General features: G+C 44.5%; 1 protein-coding gene across 2 annotated transcripts in view; it reads left to right on the top strand.

Annotated features, from left to right (window-relative positions):
• SORBS1 (sorbin and SH3 domain containing 1) overlaps positions 1-17,189 on the top strand; it is a 328,324-nt gene that overhangs the window by 198,668 nt on the left and 112,467 nt on the right. The window contains exons 11-14 of one of the 2 annotated variants that reach the window (XM_084845127.1): positions 3,950-4,013; positions 6,262-6,336; positions 6,746-6,808; positions 16,981-17,028. In XM_084845127.1, coding sequence (XP_084701253.1) covers positions 3,950-4,013; positions 6,262-6,336; positions 6,746-6,808; positions 16,981-17,028 — 250 coding nt within the window. The remainder of the gene's footprint in view (positions 1-3,949; positions 4,014-6,261; positions 6,337-6,745; positions 6,809-16,980; positions 17,029-17,189) is intronic. The other variant, XM_084845126.1, reaches the window with a different exon arrangement.

The following is a 17,189-nucleotide window of genomic DNA, read 5'->3' as shown; positions in this document are numbered from 1 at the left end:
GGAGGGTTTGTAAGGATTGCACGTACTTAAATTAACTTTATGAGGTGAGGTGGCTGAGGGCTTTTTCTAGCTTTTTTCAAACTGTAGAACCTATTTCAAAGCCTCAGCAGTTCCTCGATCATGACGGCACATAGTCCTAGCCCTCCCTTTGGAATAATTTGAATCCTACAGCTATTTAGGAGACATTAAAGTGGAGGGGGAGAAAGAAGTTTGTGGAGGCTGATTGGGTCCTTTGCTGTACTGAAGCTACTAAACTTCTGGAGAAGCCAAAGTTTCCAGTTTGGGGCAGTAAAACCAGATGCTGTGTGAAATACCAGTATTTCACATGGAGCCCTTTCTTCCCTTCCTTCTTCCTCTTCAAAGTTTCAATGCAGGCAAGCTCACAATAGTGGGCATGTAAGAGCAGAGGGGAGAGAGGTTATTTGCACCACCAGAGATTAGGGATAGTGACCTCCTAATGGTCACCTTAAGCACCTTCTGATTAGGATCTCTAATCCCCTGGGGGGTTTATTTTTACTTTTGGTTTTAGACTTTGAGAAAAGGAAACTTTATGCATGGCTAGCGCAAAAGCCACTGGACCTAACTATCTGAAATTTGGTAGGTTCAGTCAGCGCCATAGGGTCTGCTAGGTCCTCAAATTCCATGAATTTATGTGGAAGCACAAAAAAATTATAGCTCTTTACTTTGACAAATTTTCTTGGAAAAAGCAAATTTTACCTGTGGCTAGCACAAAAGCCACTAGACCTAACTGTCTGAACATTGGCAGGCTCAGTCATCTCTGTAGGGGCTGCCAGGTCCCCAAATTCCATGCACCTATGTGGAAGCACCAAAAAAACACAAAAAAACCCTTTGCTTTGACAGATTGTCTTGAAAAAAGCATATTTTACCAGTGGCTAGCACAAAAGCCACTGGACCTAACTGCCTGAAATTGGGTAGGTTCAATCAGCTCTATGGGGGCTACCAGTTCTCCAAATGACATGTAGTTATCATACAAACTAAAAACATTACAGCAGTTTCTGTTTTCCAATGCAAGTCAATGGGAAAATGTTTAAAAATGGCAATTAGGGCAGCTCAAAAGATCCGGGACACAGCTCAAAAAAACGATCTGGGGCCTGTGCCCAAGTGGGCCCTTCCTAACGACGCCCCTGCTGGGGAGTATTCTGTATTTCTTGCAGCATGTGGTTTGGTTCTGTTGCTTAATTACCTAGGTTTAGCCAACATAAAATTTTACTGTGCAGGTATCTCTTCTTGTGGGACATACGATGATCTGGATGGCATATGTAGGGGCTAGTGGTGAATGGTCTTCACCTTTGGGTATTTATTGACAGCATTGTTTTCTGTATATATATAAATATGCACAGTCCCCTTTGTAGTAGTAATTTTACTCATTCTAATGGACTTCAGTAGGACTATTATTTATTTTATTTATTTATTTCATTTCTATACCGCCCAATAGCCGAAGCTCTCTGGGCGGTTCACAAAAAACCTTTACACTGGCTATAGTTTTAAACCTTTAAAGTATTTGCAGAACCAGACTACAACAGTGCTGTTTGCTATCCACTAAAAGCAAGCAAAGTGCTTATGATGAAAGAGAGATAAAACAGAGATTGTGACACACTTGATTATTGTTATCTCATGAAGATATTTGCCTTGCCCCAATCCAGCAAGGGTGATCTACAGAAACAAAGTCCCATTCATGACCCCCCCTCCCCCAGATTGAGTCTCATATATTTTGCACCTCAACCTGCGCAAGGTGTGGCTGCACTATATCTCACCCACACCTGCACTGCCAGACAAATGGTAAGAGGCTGACTCTAGTCACCCCTTTCAACTCCAGCGGGTGAGTGTCTGTTCAGTAAGGAAACTGATGCACAGTGCTACTGTATAGAGTTGTGCACCCTGCTATACAGGGATCTCTGCAGCAGGGCTGTTGTCATCACATTTGGCTCCACATTTTGGTTTAAGCGGTAGATAGTTTTAGGGAGCAAGTCTGGGGTTTTTGCATGATTTTCTGTTGGGCAGGGGCCATGGCTCAGTGGTAAAGCCCATGGTTTGCATGCGGCAGTTCCCAGATTCAATCCCTGGCATCTCCAGGTAGGGCTGAGAAGGAACCCTGTCTGAAAACCTGGACAGCCACTGCCAGTCAGTGTCAACAATACAGGGCTAGATGGACCAGTGCCCTATCTCAATGTAAGGCAACTTCCTATATCCCTATATTTTCTTTCTGTGATAAAGGTATTCAAAAGAAACTGATAATTTCTTGGGTTGGCTGGAGCATGCTGGAATTTATTTAATGGAAGAGTGGTTCCCCAGTTTTTCAAATGTTCAGCACATCTTGAACTTTATGTAGAGGTCAGATAACATGTCCTGTAAAAATAGACTTATTATTTTTTGTTTTGGAGTTGGATACTGCTGTTAAATCTAGTATCCTCCTCCTTGTGGTAGTCTTTGCACTTTCAGTTTAAATATCTCACCCCAGGTATAGGGTCCTGGGTACCTATAATAAATATGTATGCGTTCATTTATTTATTTGACTTGTACCTGGCCTTTCTATCAAAAATGGCACTCAAGGCAGCCTACAATCACTACTAAAATTTGATAAAAACAATAATAAAACAAATGCACTAAACACAATTAAAAACACAACAGCAACAGAGTAAAAACAGCCTCCAGCACAACAGATCAGCTTACACACCAAAGGCCCACTTGAATAAAGCAGTCTTTGCCTGCCAGTGGAAAGACAGCAGAGAGGGGGAGGACCTCTCTCAGCAGGGGGATGCTGGTGGTATCAAGCTGGTGGTCATAAGTAAAAATTTATTTAGTTACTTATTTGTTGACTGCTCCATAGCAAGGCTTTCAGTGATTTACAAAAAACGTACACTAAAATAGAAAAAAGAAACAAAGTGAACAATAAACCCAGTAAACACCTATAGAAAATAAAAATAGATAACAGGACAAATAATAAAAGACAGAAGGCAGTATCCAAGTGGGCTGTTCTGCAAGTGGAGGTCCCTGCTTGCACAACAGGGATTTAGGGCTTCCATTAGGAAGCCCTGAAATGAGAGGAAATGCGCATTTCTGGATCAGGACAGACTGGCGGAGCTCCATTATATGAGCTTTGCCAACCTGCCCCGCTGCAGAAATGAGTGTTTCCACTTGTTTCTGGTTCCTAGAAGAAGCGCTAAATCCTCATTGCACAAGTGGTGGGCGCTGCTTGTGGAACAGAATTGGTGGTGGCCCCACTTGCACAATAGCCTGCTTGGATACTGCCCACAGACTGCAGCTAAAAAACTAATTCAGTGAAGAACTCCATAGTTTCCACCTGCTGCTTGAAGTCAGTAGGAAGGGTGCCCACTGAACCTCCCGGAATGGGCTGGGGGTAGTGGTGGGGGGCAAAGAATTCCATAGCTGGGGAACTATGAATGTTCTCCATCTTAAGGCAACTGTCTGCTCCCGTTCAGACAGTTCAGTAGGGGCATTTGCAAGAGAGCCTCCTTGGCTCTCAGTGCTTTTTGTCTCGGGGAGCTGTAGCCCCTCCCTTGAAGAGGATTCCTGCAGCGGGGGCATGACATGCACAGATTTACATATTGTTTATCTTTGTTTCTGTGGAGCTTTAATAGGAAATCTGGTTTCTGATCCAAAACATGCTGTGGCACATCAGCCTGCAGCATCAATACTGTCTTTATGATAAAGCTGTATTTATAGCCTGCCTTTATTCCATCATGAAACTCAAGGTGGCATACGTGAATTCCCAAGTGGTCCCTTATCCAGGCACTAGCCACACCTGCTTAGCTTCAGCAAGCTTGTCCTGAAACCATAGTCGCTCATAATATATCATTGACAGAAATCATTAATGTATACATTGTATGTTCTTAAGGTAAACTGCTATGATTTTTAAATGGCAGCTTGAACTCATGCAATTATTTTATTCTGTTTCTTTTTCAATTAGAACACAGACCGATCAAAGGACTGGTACAAGACAATGTTCAAACAAATCCACAGACTGACGAAAGGTACTGTTAATTTACCTTATTTTTATTTTTCAAAAGTCCTACATACAGATAACTTGGTGTGGAAAACTAAATGGATGTTTAAAAGCATTGCTCAAGTTCTTAGAATATCAAGAGAAAATCTAGATAGACTTAGGGACAAACTACACATTAAGTTAAATTCATGTAAGCATTTAACGTGCTTGATTTTTGTTCATTAAATAGCAGTTGCCAGGGAAGGGTGATCAGGATTGGGACTGCAGCATGTGGGGAGGGGGGCTTTGTGCCTTTCCCCACCATGCCACAGTCTCAAAGGAAATCCCCTCCCCCCTGAAGCTGCTATTAACCCTGACAGGGAGACTTCCATTAGCACTGGGGCTAATAAGGAGCTTTGTCATTTTCTGTCAAGATTTTCTTAGCCCCACTTCACTTCAATGCCCAAACATACACAGACAAGAGGCTGTGTCTACAGCTTTTAATCCATTACTTCACAGGGTGATACAGATGCAAATTCTCAGAGAAACTCTCCGTCTACAAGGAATGCCTTCAGGGGATCCACATGGAATTTACAAGAGTTGCCCACCATTTGAAGAGGGAGGCGGTCTCGCTAGCCTAACTTAAGGTGGGGAGGTCCCTCTCTCCTTGTAAGGCCTCCAAGCTGAGCTTTGCACGCAAGGCCAATCGGGTAGACTGTCTAAGTTCCGCCCCGCCTTCTCTCTCTTTGCTGTGCGTCTGCGCCTGGCATCTATTAGGTCAAACTCCTGTTCTCTACCTCTCACCGGGGGGGGGGGGGGGCGGTGAGGAGGGACCTTCAAGCTCAGCCATCTGTACATTTGTAACCTGAGAAACAAGCCTACTCATATCTGGACTAGCCTGGGAAAACACCTCCCCCATATCTCTTTGTTCTCTTTCAGAATCTGAACTGCTATCCCACTCCCTGCACTCAGAAACACCCCTGACATTTTCATTGGGATTGTGGCATGGGGGGAAAAGTTTAAAGTCCTGCACCATGGTCTTAATTCTGATCACGATCCATCCCTCACCCCGTGACTGCTGTTCAAAGAATAAAAATCAGGCACGTTAAATACTTGCACACATTTTATGTCATGTATAGTTTGCTCCATAGACTAGGGCTTTCTTTACATGGAACTTTTATCCTGCGATAGAGATGGCTCCCTCATGGAAGTTTGTGGGCTCTTTACATGATGCTGCGAACCTCCAGGGCGTCTCCTGCACTAAATGCCTTTTGTTCCGTTTTTAAATAGATCGCAGATAATGAGCTATCAAATTGCCCCGTTGTGTTCCACATCAGTTCCCTCCATGAAAAGAGGAAAAGTGGCAATAAGAGGAGTGAGATCAATGAAAGATAATGGAAGACTCAGATATGGGGAGAAGGAGGGGGAAGGAGTGGGGGGGAAAGGAAGCGGGTGAAAAAGGGAGTCGTTGTGATCCTGCATTTAAAACGGAAGCAGAAAGCCCTGCTTTAAATGCAGGATTTTAGGCTGGTGTAGAGATGCCCTAGGTATATACTGACATATTTCAAGAGCATTCTTAACATATATTTTCTCTAATGGTTAGCCAACTGATGAGAATATATGCCATGGCATTTGGAAGGCCATTGCTTCCTTGATGCGTCTGTTGCAACCCTGTTCTGCTAGTAGAGCTTCGTCTCTGTGAAACAGACAAGTTTCAGCTTTGTGGGGTCAAGAGAGAGTAATGTGTCCTCCTTTCATAGTCCTCTGAAACTTTATCATTGAACAAATGGGACATTTTCAGTATATTCTGTAGCCAGAAACTGCTGGGCATTACAACTTCATCTGTTATGAGATATTGCTGAAGCGTTTAGGAGCTGCCTCTGTTTCCCTCTTCTCACATTACTGATTTCAGCTTCCACTAGTCCTTTCTGCCTTTAAGCTCCCTTCAGCATACACCACTTTGCATTCCTCTTGACCCTTTATCTTAACACCCATGCAGTATCAGCAGGAGATCTGGTGGGAGATGAAAGGAGGAGAAGTGAACTACCAGCTCAGGAGCTGGGTTAGTTGAGTTGAACCCCCCAAGAAAGGGAGGTGAAAGAAAGACACAGAGTTGGTGCTTTGTATATGGCTGGCCTAGGTGTGCATTATAAGGCTAAATGTATGTTACCTGCACTTTAGTGGGGTGTCAACTTAAAATACAATTCTCAAGATCTGTATATGAGGAGATTCTTGCTGATTTGTCCATCTCTCCCTTCCTCTCTGTTCTTTCCCCAAAATGTGCTCTTTCTGCACAGACCCACCTGAAGAAAACCCTTATTGCCCTACCTACAAATTCCCTGAACTTCCTGATATCCAGCCCCAAACCAAAGGTACCATAAGCTTAGCCAGAATATCTGTTGTTCTGTATTTGGTTTAACCGTAGTCTTATCTACTACATTAGAGTGTGCTATTAGTAGAATGCCTGCTCTTTTAGTATGGTTGGATATTGAATGATATTCAGTATACCTCCTTGTGTGATGTGTAGAGAGACATAATACTTCCTAACCCATTATTCTGGGTTGTATACAATGTTATTCTACCTTAAGCCCCATTTGTTTCAACAGATTGGCACTAAATAGGACTAACACTGGATACAACCCCTCTGTCTTGAGAGCATGATGTAATATTATTATCAAAGCAGGCTGCAAAAACCTAGTGGTGATAGGAAATTGGGAAGTGATATATTTCCTCCACTTCAGTGTGGCTGCTGTCCAACCCCACTGCTTTTTTCTGCTGCAGAAGAAAATCCTTATTCTCCTACCTACCAGTTTCCTGTGTCTACTCCTAGCCCTAAATCTGAAGGTAAATAGTCAAGGTCAATCAACTTTTCCTTTTGCACAGATGCTACTGCTTTCTCCTTAATTTTCCAGCCAGAATTTTCATAGTTTTCAGCTGCCCTTTGCTTCCTCCTAATTACCTCCTGCCAGTTAACTGTTGCCTTCTGTTGGATGCCTTTCTTGGCTTGGCTTGGCTCTTTCAGCTTTCTACTAATCTCCTGACTAACGGTGTGGGACTTGGGTCTGCTTGGTTTTGTGTGCTCCATCCAAGGTACCAAGCCATGTATCTTCAGGGGTTACTTAGCATGTGAAGCCCAATCCACCAAGTACAAGCTTCATTGAATAGAATAGTACTGGTCATAGTCCACAAGCCAGGATGTGAATTCTTACCAAATTGGATAAATAATATTGAATATGATTTTTAGCCTACACCCCAATAGAAGGAAAATAGGTGGTAGATTTGCAGCAATCTGACAGTTTTGTGTGTAATCACAATTTATATAGCTTACCCAGGACAAGCCCTAATAAGGTAAAGAGGGAAGGACAAGATTCAGACCTAGTTCTCACGACACGGCAACCCACTATGGGTTATCACCCATGGTGGTTTGTCATGATGTCTGAACGTAGTGCAGTTTCTGCAGGGTGGCTTAATTTTCATGAACAAGCTTCACTGAGAACCCATGGCTTGTTGTTGGGTTGTTCAGGCTGGCTTGTTCTTGGCTTGTTGCAATGTCCAAACCCAGCAGAGTGGTTCTGCATGGCTTGTTTAAAAGGGCTACAGAGAAGCACTCAGCAAGAGAAGCAAAAAAATGTGACTACTCCTCGTGTGTCCTCCACTCCTCCTCCTCCAGCTCAGTGCTTCCGGCTTTTTCCTCTGGTGAGCCAAGTTAGCACAGCGATGCATGTGTGCATGATTGACTTACCTCTGGGTGAGTATGACACCCCCTCCCCAATTCGAGACCATGGCGATTTAGGAGGGGGGACTTAAGCTCCCCCCACTCCTGTTTTCCAAAAATCCCCCCCCCCATGGGGAATGGTTAAAAAGGGCTTTTGTTAACCATTTCCCATGGGGAGGGGGAGTTCAGCATGAAAACAGGAGTGGGTGAAGCTTATATCCCCCCTCCTGAATCACCATGGTCCCGAATTGGGGGGAAGTGCACTTACCCAGGGGTAAGTTAATCATGTTTACAGGCACAGCTGGGCTAGGAAAAGGGACTGGCTGCAAGGAGCAGCCAAGGAGGCTTTTTTTTTAAGTGTTCAAGAGAGAAAATAAATAAAACTCTCAGCCACCTTGTCCTAAAAAGTAAGATAACCCCCCACCCCCCGCCACCACCTCCTCGAAGATATGGCATATATATTTCAATGCAGGTGCATCACAAGAAAGGTAGGGGGAATAATCTCATCACAGAAGGAGTCCATAGGATTTGTGCCACAAAGCCCCCTGAGGGAGTGGGTGGGAGGAGTAAGTTGGAGAGACTGATTGTCTCTCCAACAAGCCTTGAGCTGCCTTGGAGAGACCAATTGTCTCTTGGCACCATCATGGGTTAGCGATCGAATAACTAACCCATGGTGGCTTGTTCTCAGGATGGCTTCATTTGACATGAGAACCTGTCTTTAGCCCAGTTCAGAAAAGTCACAGCCTGGGTTTGGATGATCGGGGGGAGGGGGAGCCATTGTGGTTTCTCCCCCCACCCGTGTCTGTGCTGTGTGTGCACCCGGTATTTATATAATTATGCATGCTGCAGCATGGCTTGGCGTGTTGTGTGAACCTGGTGCAGCATGAATGGCTTCGTTCCCATTCTGTCAGACTGCTTGGATCAGTCTATCTCACCACCTGTGCTTCTTGGCTGATTACAGCCAGTAGATCTGGCCTGAGGACCTGGGTCCAGGAAGTGATCAACACTTCCTTGAGAGATGGCTGACTGCCGAGTTTGGATGTAGTACCAAACTCAGGAGTGAGTGTCAACTGTCCCAGTCATCTCCGAATCCCACCAGGAGGCCAAGGCTTCAACAGGAGTGCCAGCCAAATCAGCAGGAAAATTGCCCAGGTCCTCCTCCCAAGCACATCTCCAAGGGCTAATAAGCTACTCCACTGGGGAGATGTCAAGAGGAGGAGCAAGGGACAGCCTGTGTCTCTTCACTTCTGCTTCCTGTGGGCCAGACAGAGCAGGAAGCACGGCTTCTAGGCTTCTTTCATGGGGGTCTGTCTCTGGAGGGCTTGCCTGCTGCTGACTAACAAGGTTGAATGCTGCTGGGGAGTTGTTGCTGGCTTCCGCCGCCTGTGCTGTCGCTGCCATCTCCTTTCCCGTGGGCAGACAGGGCTGGCGGCAGCTTGGAGCCTCTTTCAGATGCTGTGGCCCCAACCTGTGAAGTGCTTTATAGGTTGAATTGGGCGTGGAAACAAACTGGGAGCCAGTGAAGATGATACAGTACTGGTATAATATGAACATAGTGTCCCTAGCTATTTTGTACTGATGTTTTTAGACCATATTCAAGGGCAGCCCCACATATGTTTTGCAGTAATCTAAATGCTTCATTTGTTACACGACATGTGCACAGCCCCATATGAATAATAGCCGTAATAAATATCAGGGGTTTCCAATGCGGCGCCCATGGGTGCCATGGCACCCGTGGGCCCTGCAATGGCGCCTGTGAATAGGCCCCCAATGTGGTGCCCACGGGCACCTGAATTTTTAATTAAAAAAATTATTTCCCTTTTTTAAGTAAAAATACATGGATTTGTATAAAATGCATACAACTTTTTAGCAATTATACATGGGTTTCAAATAAAGTGGACCGAATATCCAAATAAGTATCCTTTTGAAGGTGGCGTCTATATGCCACCTGTACAAATATTGAAAGTGTTGTAAGGTCCTCAGCCCATTGCATTATAGGAGGTAAGTGTTTATCCTTGCAATGTTGTAATATCAGGTTTTGAGCTGTCAAAAGGGTGCAGAGAATCAATCCATTTACACTGAGCATTTGTTAATTTCCCTGAAGCAGGTAAATAATTTAAAAGAGCGTGTAAAAGACTGTTCCAGTACAAAATTTATCTGTGTAATAACCTCCTCCCCAAAAGAAGCAATTACTGGACATTGCCAAAGCATATGTTCAACAGAAGCATTAGCTATATTGCACTACTAGCAATTAGCCAAATCACACAATCCCATATTAAAGAGATGTTGCGGTGTCCAAAAGATACGAAACAAAAATTTTTGCTCAGTAAGACGCAGCCTAAGATCCATAGAAATGACAGGTAGATGCCAAAGCGGCGATCCACTTATTAGGCATTTTGTGGCGGTGCCCACAACATGATCTCAAATTCCCAAATGTGCCCACAGGTCCAAAAAGGTTGGTAACCCTTTATATATATAAATGAATAAGCAACTGGGGCTGTACACCCCATAATAAATGTTGGGCTGCCACAAATCATACACCCAAACCTCCAGGGCATTGTCCTCTATCACATCTGGCTGAACACTTCATTTGAGTGGGAAAATAAAAAGCCTGGGAAAATAAAAAGTTCTTCACCTAGTGCCAAAAATCCCACAGTGCAGGTACCAGGCGAGACTCTCTGGAGATGGCATTCCACAGTAGGGTTCTCTTACTGAAAAGGCCCTCTTAGTAGTCACTCGCCTCACTTCATTTGGTGGGGGCTCCCAGAGGAGGAATTCTGCAGATGATCTTAGGGTCAGGTCAGGTATATATGGGAGGAGACAATCCTTCAGGTAACTTGGCCCCAAGCCATTTAGGACTTTAAAAGTTAATACCAGCACTTTGAATTGGGCCCAGAAATTGACTAGAAGCCAGTGCAGATCACATAGCACTGGCATAATATGATCACATTAACGAGTCCCTCTTAACAATCTTGCTGTCCTATTGTGGACCACATATAGGAAATGGAAGGAAGGCCAAGCAACAAAGGAAGAGTACAGGCAGGTAGCACAGAATTGCAGGGATGGCATCAGGAAGGCTAAAGCTCAGAACGAGCTGAGGTTAGCGAGGGATGCTAAAAGCAACAAAAAGGCTTACTTCAGCTACGTGCATAGTAAAAGGCAGAGGAAAGAAATGGTGGTTCAACTATTAAATAAGGATGGCAAAATGATAACAGATGACAAAGAAAAGGCAGAAGTGCTCAGTTCCTACTTCAGCTCAGTCTTCTCCCGAAAGAGGGTCTGTGACCCCCCTGGCAAAGGCGAAGTACAGGTTGATGGAGCAGGATTGCCGCTTGAGATAGATAGGCATATGGTCAAGAAACACCTAATTACTTTGAATGAGTTCAAATCTCCAGGGCCAGATGAACTGCATCCTCGAGTAATAAAGGAACTGGCAGAAGAACTCTCAGAACCGCTTTCTATTCTCTTTGAGAAACCACGGAGGATGGGTGAAGTGCCAGATGATTGGAGGAGGGCTAATGTTGTCCCTTTCTTCAAAAAGGGCAACAAGGAGGAACCTGGGAACTACAGACCAGTCATTCTGACATCAATCCCTGGGAAAATTCTGGAGCAGATCATAAAGCAATCCATCTGTAAACACCTTGAAAACCTTGATTACTCGAAGCCAACATGGATTTGTCAAGAACAAATCCTGCCAGACAAATCTGATTCTGTTGTTTGCTCAAGTAACCTCCCTTGTGGACTGTGGGAATGCTGTGGACATAATATACCTCAACTTCAGCAAAGCTTTTGACAAAGTGCCCCATGATATCCTGATGAGCAAACTAGCTCAAAATGGGCTAGATGAAACAATGATCCGGTGGATCCACAGTTGGCTACAGAATCGGGCTCAAAGAGTGCTTATCAATGGGACCTTCTCAAACTGGGGAGAGGTAACAAGCAGAGTACCGCAGGGCTCAGTCCTGGGCCCAGTGCTCTTCAACATTTGTATTAATGACTTGGAGGAGGAGGTGCAGGGAATGCTGATCAAATTTGCAGATGTCACAACATTGGGCAGGATAGCTAATACCCTGGAAGACAGAAACAAAATTCAGAATGATCTTGACAGACTGGAGCACTGGGCAGAAAACAACAGAATGAAATTGAATAGGGATAAATGCCAAGTTCTGCACCTAGGAAAAAGAAACCAAATGCACAGTTACAAGATGGGGGATACTTAGTCAACAACACTACAAGCGAGAATGATCTTGGAATTGTTGTAGATCACAAACTGAATATGAGCCAACAATGTGATGCAGCTGCAAAAAAAGGCGAATGCTCTTTTGGGCTGCATTAATAGAAGCATAGCTTCCAAATCCCGGGAAGTACTAGTTCCCCTCTACTCAGCACTGGTTAGGCCTCATCTGGAGTACTGTGTCCAGGTCTGGGCACCGCACTTTAAGAAGGGTGCAGACAAGCTGGAGAGGGTTCAGAGGAGGGCAACAAAGATGAACAGGGGACTGGAAACAAAGCCCTGTGAAGAGAGACTGAAAGAACTGGGCCTGTTTAGCCTTGAGAAGAGGAGACTGAGGGGAGATATGATAGTGCTGTTCAAGTACTCGAAAGGTTGTCACAGAGAGGATGGCCAGGATCTCTTCTCGATCATCGCAGAATGCAGGACACGGAAGAATGGGCTCAAGTTATAGGAAGCCAGATTCTGGCTGAACATCAGGAGAAACTTCCTGGCTGTTAGAGCAATATGACAATGGACCCAATTACCTAGGGAGGTGGTGGGCTCTCCCACACTGGAGGCATTGAAGACGAGGCCATCTGTCAGGGATGCTCTGACTTGGATTCCTGCATTGAGCAGGGGGTTGGACTCGATGGTCTTATAGGCCCCTTCCACCCCTACTATTCTATGATTCTTTGAAGTTTTCAGACAGTGTTGAAAGGCAACCCTACATATAATACATTGCAGTAATCCAAACAAGAGGTTATCAGAGCATGGATAACTGTAGCTCAGCTATCTCTATCTAGATAAGGTTGTAGTTGGTATATCAGTCTAAGCTGATAAAAGGTGCTCTGTGCCACCAGTGACAATGCTGGATCCAAGAGCACTCCCAAAATATAAACCAGATCTTTTAAGGGAGTACAACCCCCGCCAGAACAGGTTGAACACCACTTAGCTGGACAGATGATGCACCCAGTAATAGTACCTCCATCTTGTTTAGATTGGGTGTCAATTTATTGGCCCTCATCGAGTCCATTATTGTGCCCAGGTGTAATTCAGAATACTTACCCTGGATTTAATGAAGAGGAGAGACAGACCTGGGTGTCATCCTTATAGTGGTGACACCTCAGCCCACATCTCCAGATAACTTCCTCCAATTGTTTAATGTAGATATTGAACACCATGGGGAATAAAATAGAGCCCTGTGGAACTCCACAGCATAGCTGCCAAGGCACAGAGCAATAATCCCACAGCACCACCTTGTGGGATGGGCCACCCAAGTAGGAGTGGAACCACTGCAGCCCAGTGTCTATTCAGAGGGATGCCATGGTTGATGGAGTTCTTGGAGGGCTGCTGCCAGTCAGGGTCAAAAGTACAGAGCAAGATTCTGATCCAGTGCAAAACATCTTGTGTGGCAGTTTGAAGTTTTCAGATATAACATGATGTATTGCAAGGAGCTAGGCTTCTTGGAATACATCATACAAGCTAGGCTTCAGCAGTATGCGAACCGAGAACTACCGGAAGTACAAGCTGGGTTTCGAAGAGGAAGAGGAACTAGAGATCAAATCGTCAACGTTCGCTGGATCATGGAGAAAGCAAGAGAATTCCAGAAAAACGCCTATTTCTGCTTCATTGACTACGCTAAAGCCTTTGATTGTGTGGACCACAACAAACTGTGGCAAATTCTTAAAGTGATGGGAATACCAGACCACCTTACCTGTCTCCTGAGAAACCTGTACGAGGGTCAAGAAGCAACAGTAAGAACCAGACATGGAACAACCGATTGGTTCAAAATTGGGAAAGGAGTACGACAAGGCTGCATATTGTCACCCTGCTTATTTAACTTATATGCAGAGTACATCATGAGAAACGCTGGGTTGGATGAATCACAGGTGGGAATTAAGATTGCTGGGAGAATTATCAACAACCTCCGATATGCAGACGATACCACCCTAATGGCAGAAAGCGAAGAGGATCTCAAGAGCCTCTTGTTGAGGGTGAAAGAGGAGAGTGCAAAAGCTGGTTTGAAACTCAACATTAAAAAAACGAAGATCGTGGCATCTGGCTCCATCACTTCCTGGCATATAGAAGGGGAAGAAATGGAAGCAGTGACAGATTTTACTTTCTTGGGCTCCAAGATCACCGCAGACGGTGACTGTAGCCATGAAATTCAAAGACGCTTGCTCCTTGGGAGGAAAGCTATGGCAAACCTAGACAGCATAGTAAGAAGCAGAGACATCACCTTGCCGACAAAGGTCCGTCTAATCAAAGCTATGGTTTTCCCAGTAGTAATGTATGGCTGTGAGAGCTGGACTATAAGGAAGGCTGAGCGCCGAAGAATTGATGCTTTCGAACTGTGGTGCTGGAGAAGACTCTTACGAGTCCCCTGGACTGCAAGGAGGTCCAATCAGTCAATGCTAAAGGAAATCAACCCTGAGTGCTCATTGGAAGGACAGATACTGAAGCTGAAGCTCAAATATTTTGGCCACCTAATGCGAAGAGAAAACTCTCTGGAAAAGACCCTGATGCTGGGAAAGACTGAAGGCAAAAGGAGAAGGGACGACAGAGGATGAGATGGCTAGATAGCATCACCGATGCAATGAATATGAACTTGAGCACACTCCGGGAGAGAGCGCAGGACAGGAAGGCCTGGCGTGCTATGGTCCATGGGGTCACGAAGAGTCGGACACAACTGAACGACTGAACAACAACAACAACAATTGCAAGGAGTGTGTGAGTGATAAAGTTACTGACAGCATGGGCTTAGGAGCCACTGCCAGCAAATGAATTTTTAGAATATCTGACAATAGTTGCTGCACCAGCAGTGTCACATTTTAGGGTGTTGTGCTGATGTTACAAACTGACCTCAGACACTAAGCATGGGTTAGAAGTGCTGTGCCGTCAGCTGTTGCCATTACCATTGCAGAGGGAGGGGATGACTTGCCCAGCCTAAAGGCATTTTGACCACCATGGTACGCCTTTGGGTAACACTAGCAGCCCTTTATGATGAGATTTTAGTCATTGAGGTGCACAGCAGGATCAACTTGCCCAGTCTGTCAAACTTAAGATTGCAGTCTGTGTACTGTTGCAGTTCTGTTTGTAGCTTTGGGGTAAAGCTAGTGAAGAAGCATATTTTAGTTGGTTTTGAAGCTTGTGCTTCCATTTTATTCTTAAAACAGAAGCACACACAATGAGGGTATCCCCACAGTAATCAACACCACAGGTACAAAGAGTCAATGATGTATAAATATTACCTATATTGTACTAATGTATACAATAAAAACATACAGATGTTTAAACACATAGAAATCTTACATTACATACAATAGGTACCATCAGCCTCCAATTACAGATCACTGGTAGAAGTACATTCCAACATAAAATATTTTTCAAATTCCTATAGAAGATGGCTTCTAATTCCTCCTGGCGGGGTAGGGGAGGGGATCTTTTGTCAGTTTCCAGCTTGAGTCCTTAAATAGCACTAGTCCTCCCAAAATAGTTTTGCGATAGCTGCAGTTCTCCCATCTTTCAGTAGCAGTCTTAATAAAAAATACTTACTAAAAGACAATATGTAATTCATTGCCTGATATCGTAATTGAGCCTTCGCGCTGGTGTTGTTAATCCATTTTATTCTTGCCAGGACATGCTTTCTGCAGCATGATACTCCCATTGCTCGGAGAGCGTCAGAACTGGAGGCTTTGGCAGTAGACTGAAGGGCCTTACCATCATAGCACCTTGCAAGCAGTATGGTGCTTGGGTGCAGGCTGGGCTGCTCAGAGACTTACTTCCTCCTTGGTTCCCTGCTGAATCATCCACCTGTCTCTAGGCCAGCCTTCCCCAGCCTGGCGCTCTCTAGATGTGTTGGGCCACAAGTCCCACCATTGTAGTCCACCCACAACCGTTGTCGGAGTTCTAGCCCAACACAGCTGGAGGGCACCAGGCTGGGGAAGGGTGCTTTAGGGCACCGGCACTGGCACACAGGGCTTGTGTTTTCAAGGGTAAAGCGGTGCTGTTCTGCCATCTTCAGACTAGCCTTCTAAACTATTTACATGCCACAATCATTCTGCGGTGGCTAATATGCTGCTGAGGGATCATGAAGAGCCCTTGAGGCACGGAAAAAGGTCATCACTTGAGGATTCTTTGGTACATCTTCAGAGTGGAAACTGGTCAGTCACACCCAAAGTCCTCAGAGCTATTAATGGTCAGCCCCACTCACTGAAACAGCCAGTAGAGGGGAGAGGTCTTGCATACTTGCAAGGTGGGAGGGAGGGAAGGAAGGAGGATGTATTTCTTGCTGCAATTCAAGGGCATGTGGCCAGTGCATAAAGACAGGAGGCAGGATAGTATTTCTGGTATTCACCATTTAAAAAAAAATACATGGTGAAATCACTCCTAGGCTGGAGTTGTACATTTGAAAAACTAGGGCCAGTTAAGAAAGGTGTGATTATAATGCCAGCACTCATTGTCAAACCCTTCGTATCTTTTTATCTGAATTGTTTTAGTAGCATTGCTATTGGGCTTGGAATGTGGGTGTGTTAGGGATATACATGATCCCTATCAAAGTAGGAATCAAATAAAGCTTCAATCTTGTGTACATATACTGTGTAAGCATAGTGAGACTTACTTCTGTGTAAACATGCAGTGGATTAGATTATATTGCTGCTAACAGTATGTCATCAGTACTTACTGTAGGAAGATTCTGACTCCTTCCCTTCCCTCCCTCTCACCTATCCTGTAGGGTTTCAAACACGTTTGCTAGAACCAAGTCCAGTGAGATTCAGAGCTGGTGGTCAGCGGAGACATGAGTCCTATTCAGGCATTCATGTATTCATGGATACTGAACACATGATACTGAGCCCCTGTACACAATACTTGCAGTGTATCAGGTATCTCCATAATTAGAGGATGGATCTTGCAGCCCTCCCTCTATTCCCATACCATCTGCTTGTGCTGCCATGTTCTATGTGGAAGAAATCACTGAAAATGATGTCAGAATTTGTGCTAAGAATCATGCAGAAACAGAAGGGAAAGCCCTCAGTCATATGTGCATAATGGAACATCTAAGGTAATTGTAAATGTTTTTTTTTCCAGATGAAGATTCTGATTCCTATCTTCCTCAATACTCCTTTTACAAAGACAGTAAGTACTTTATGTTTGAACATTCAGAATACACTTACAGTATATAAATGTTAAAGATTATAAGGGATGTGAATGAGAGAGAACTGCTAATTTACATCCCCTTACTGCTGGAAAAACATTGTGCATCTAGAAGTTAGCTTTTTAGAACATTGGCCCTATTG

This window comes from Heloderma suspectum, chromosome 3, assembly GCF_057233095.1.
Source record: "Heloderma suspectum isolate Gila_16-S chromosome 3, 16-S_ref, whole genome shotgun sequence".
Classification (NCBI taxonomy): Eukaryota; Metazoa; Chordata; class Lepidosauria; order Squamata; family Helodermatidae; genus Heloderma; species Heloderma suspectum.
Note: the sequence above shows the minus strand (reverse complement) of the source record. Positions and strands in the feature narration are given on the sequence as shown.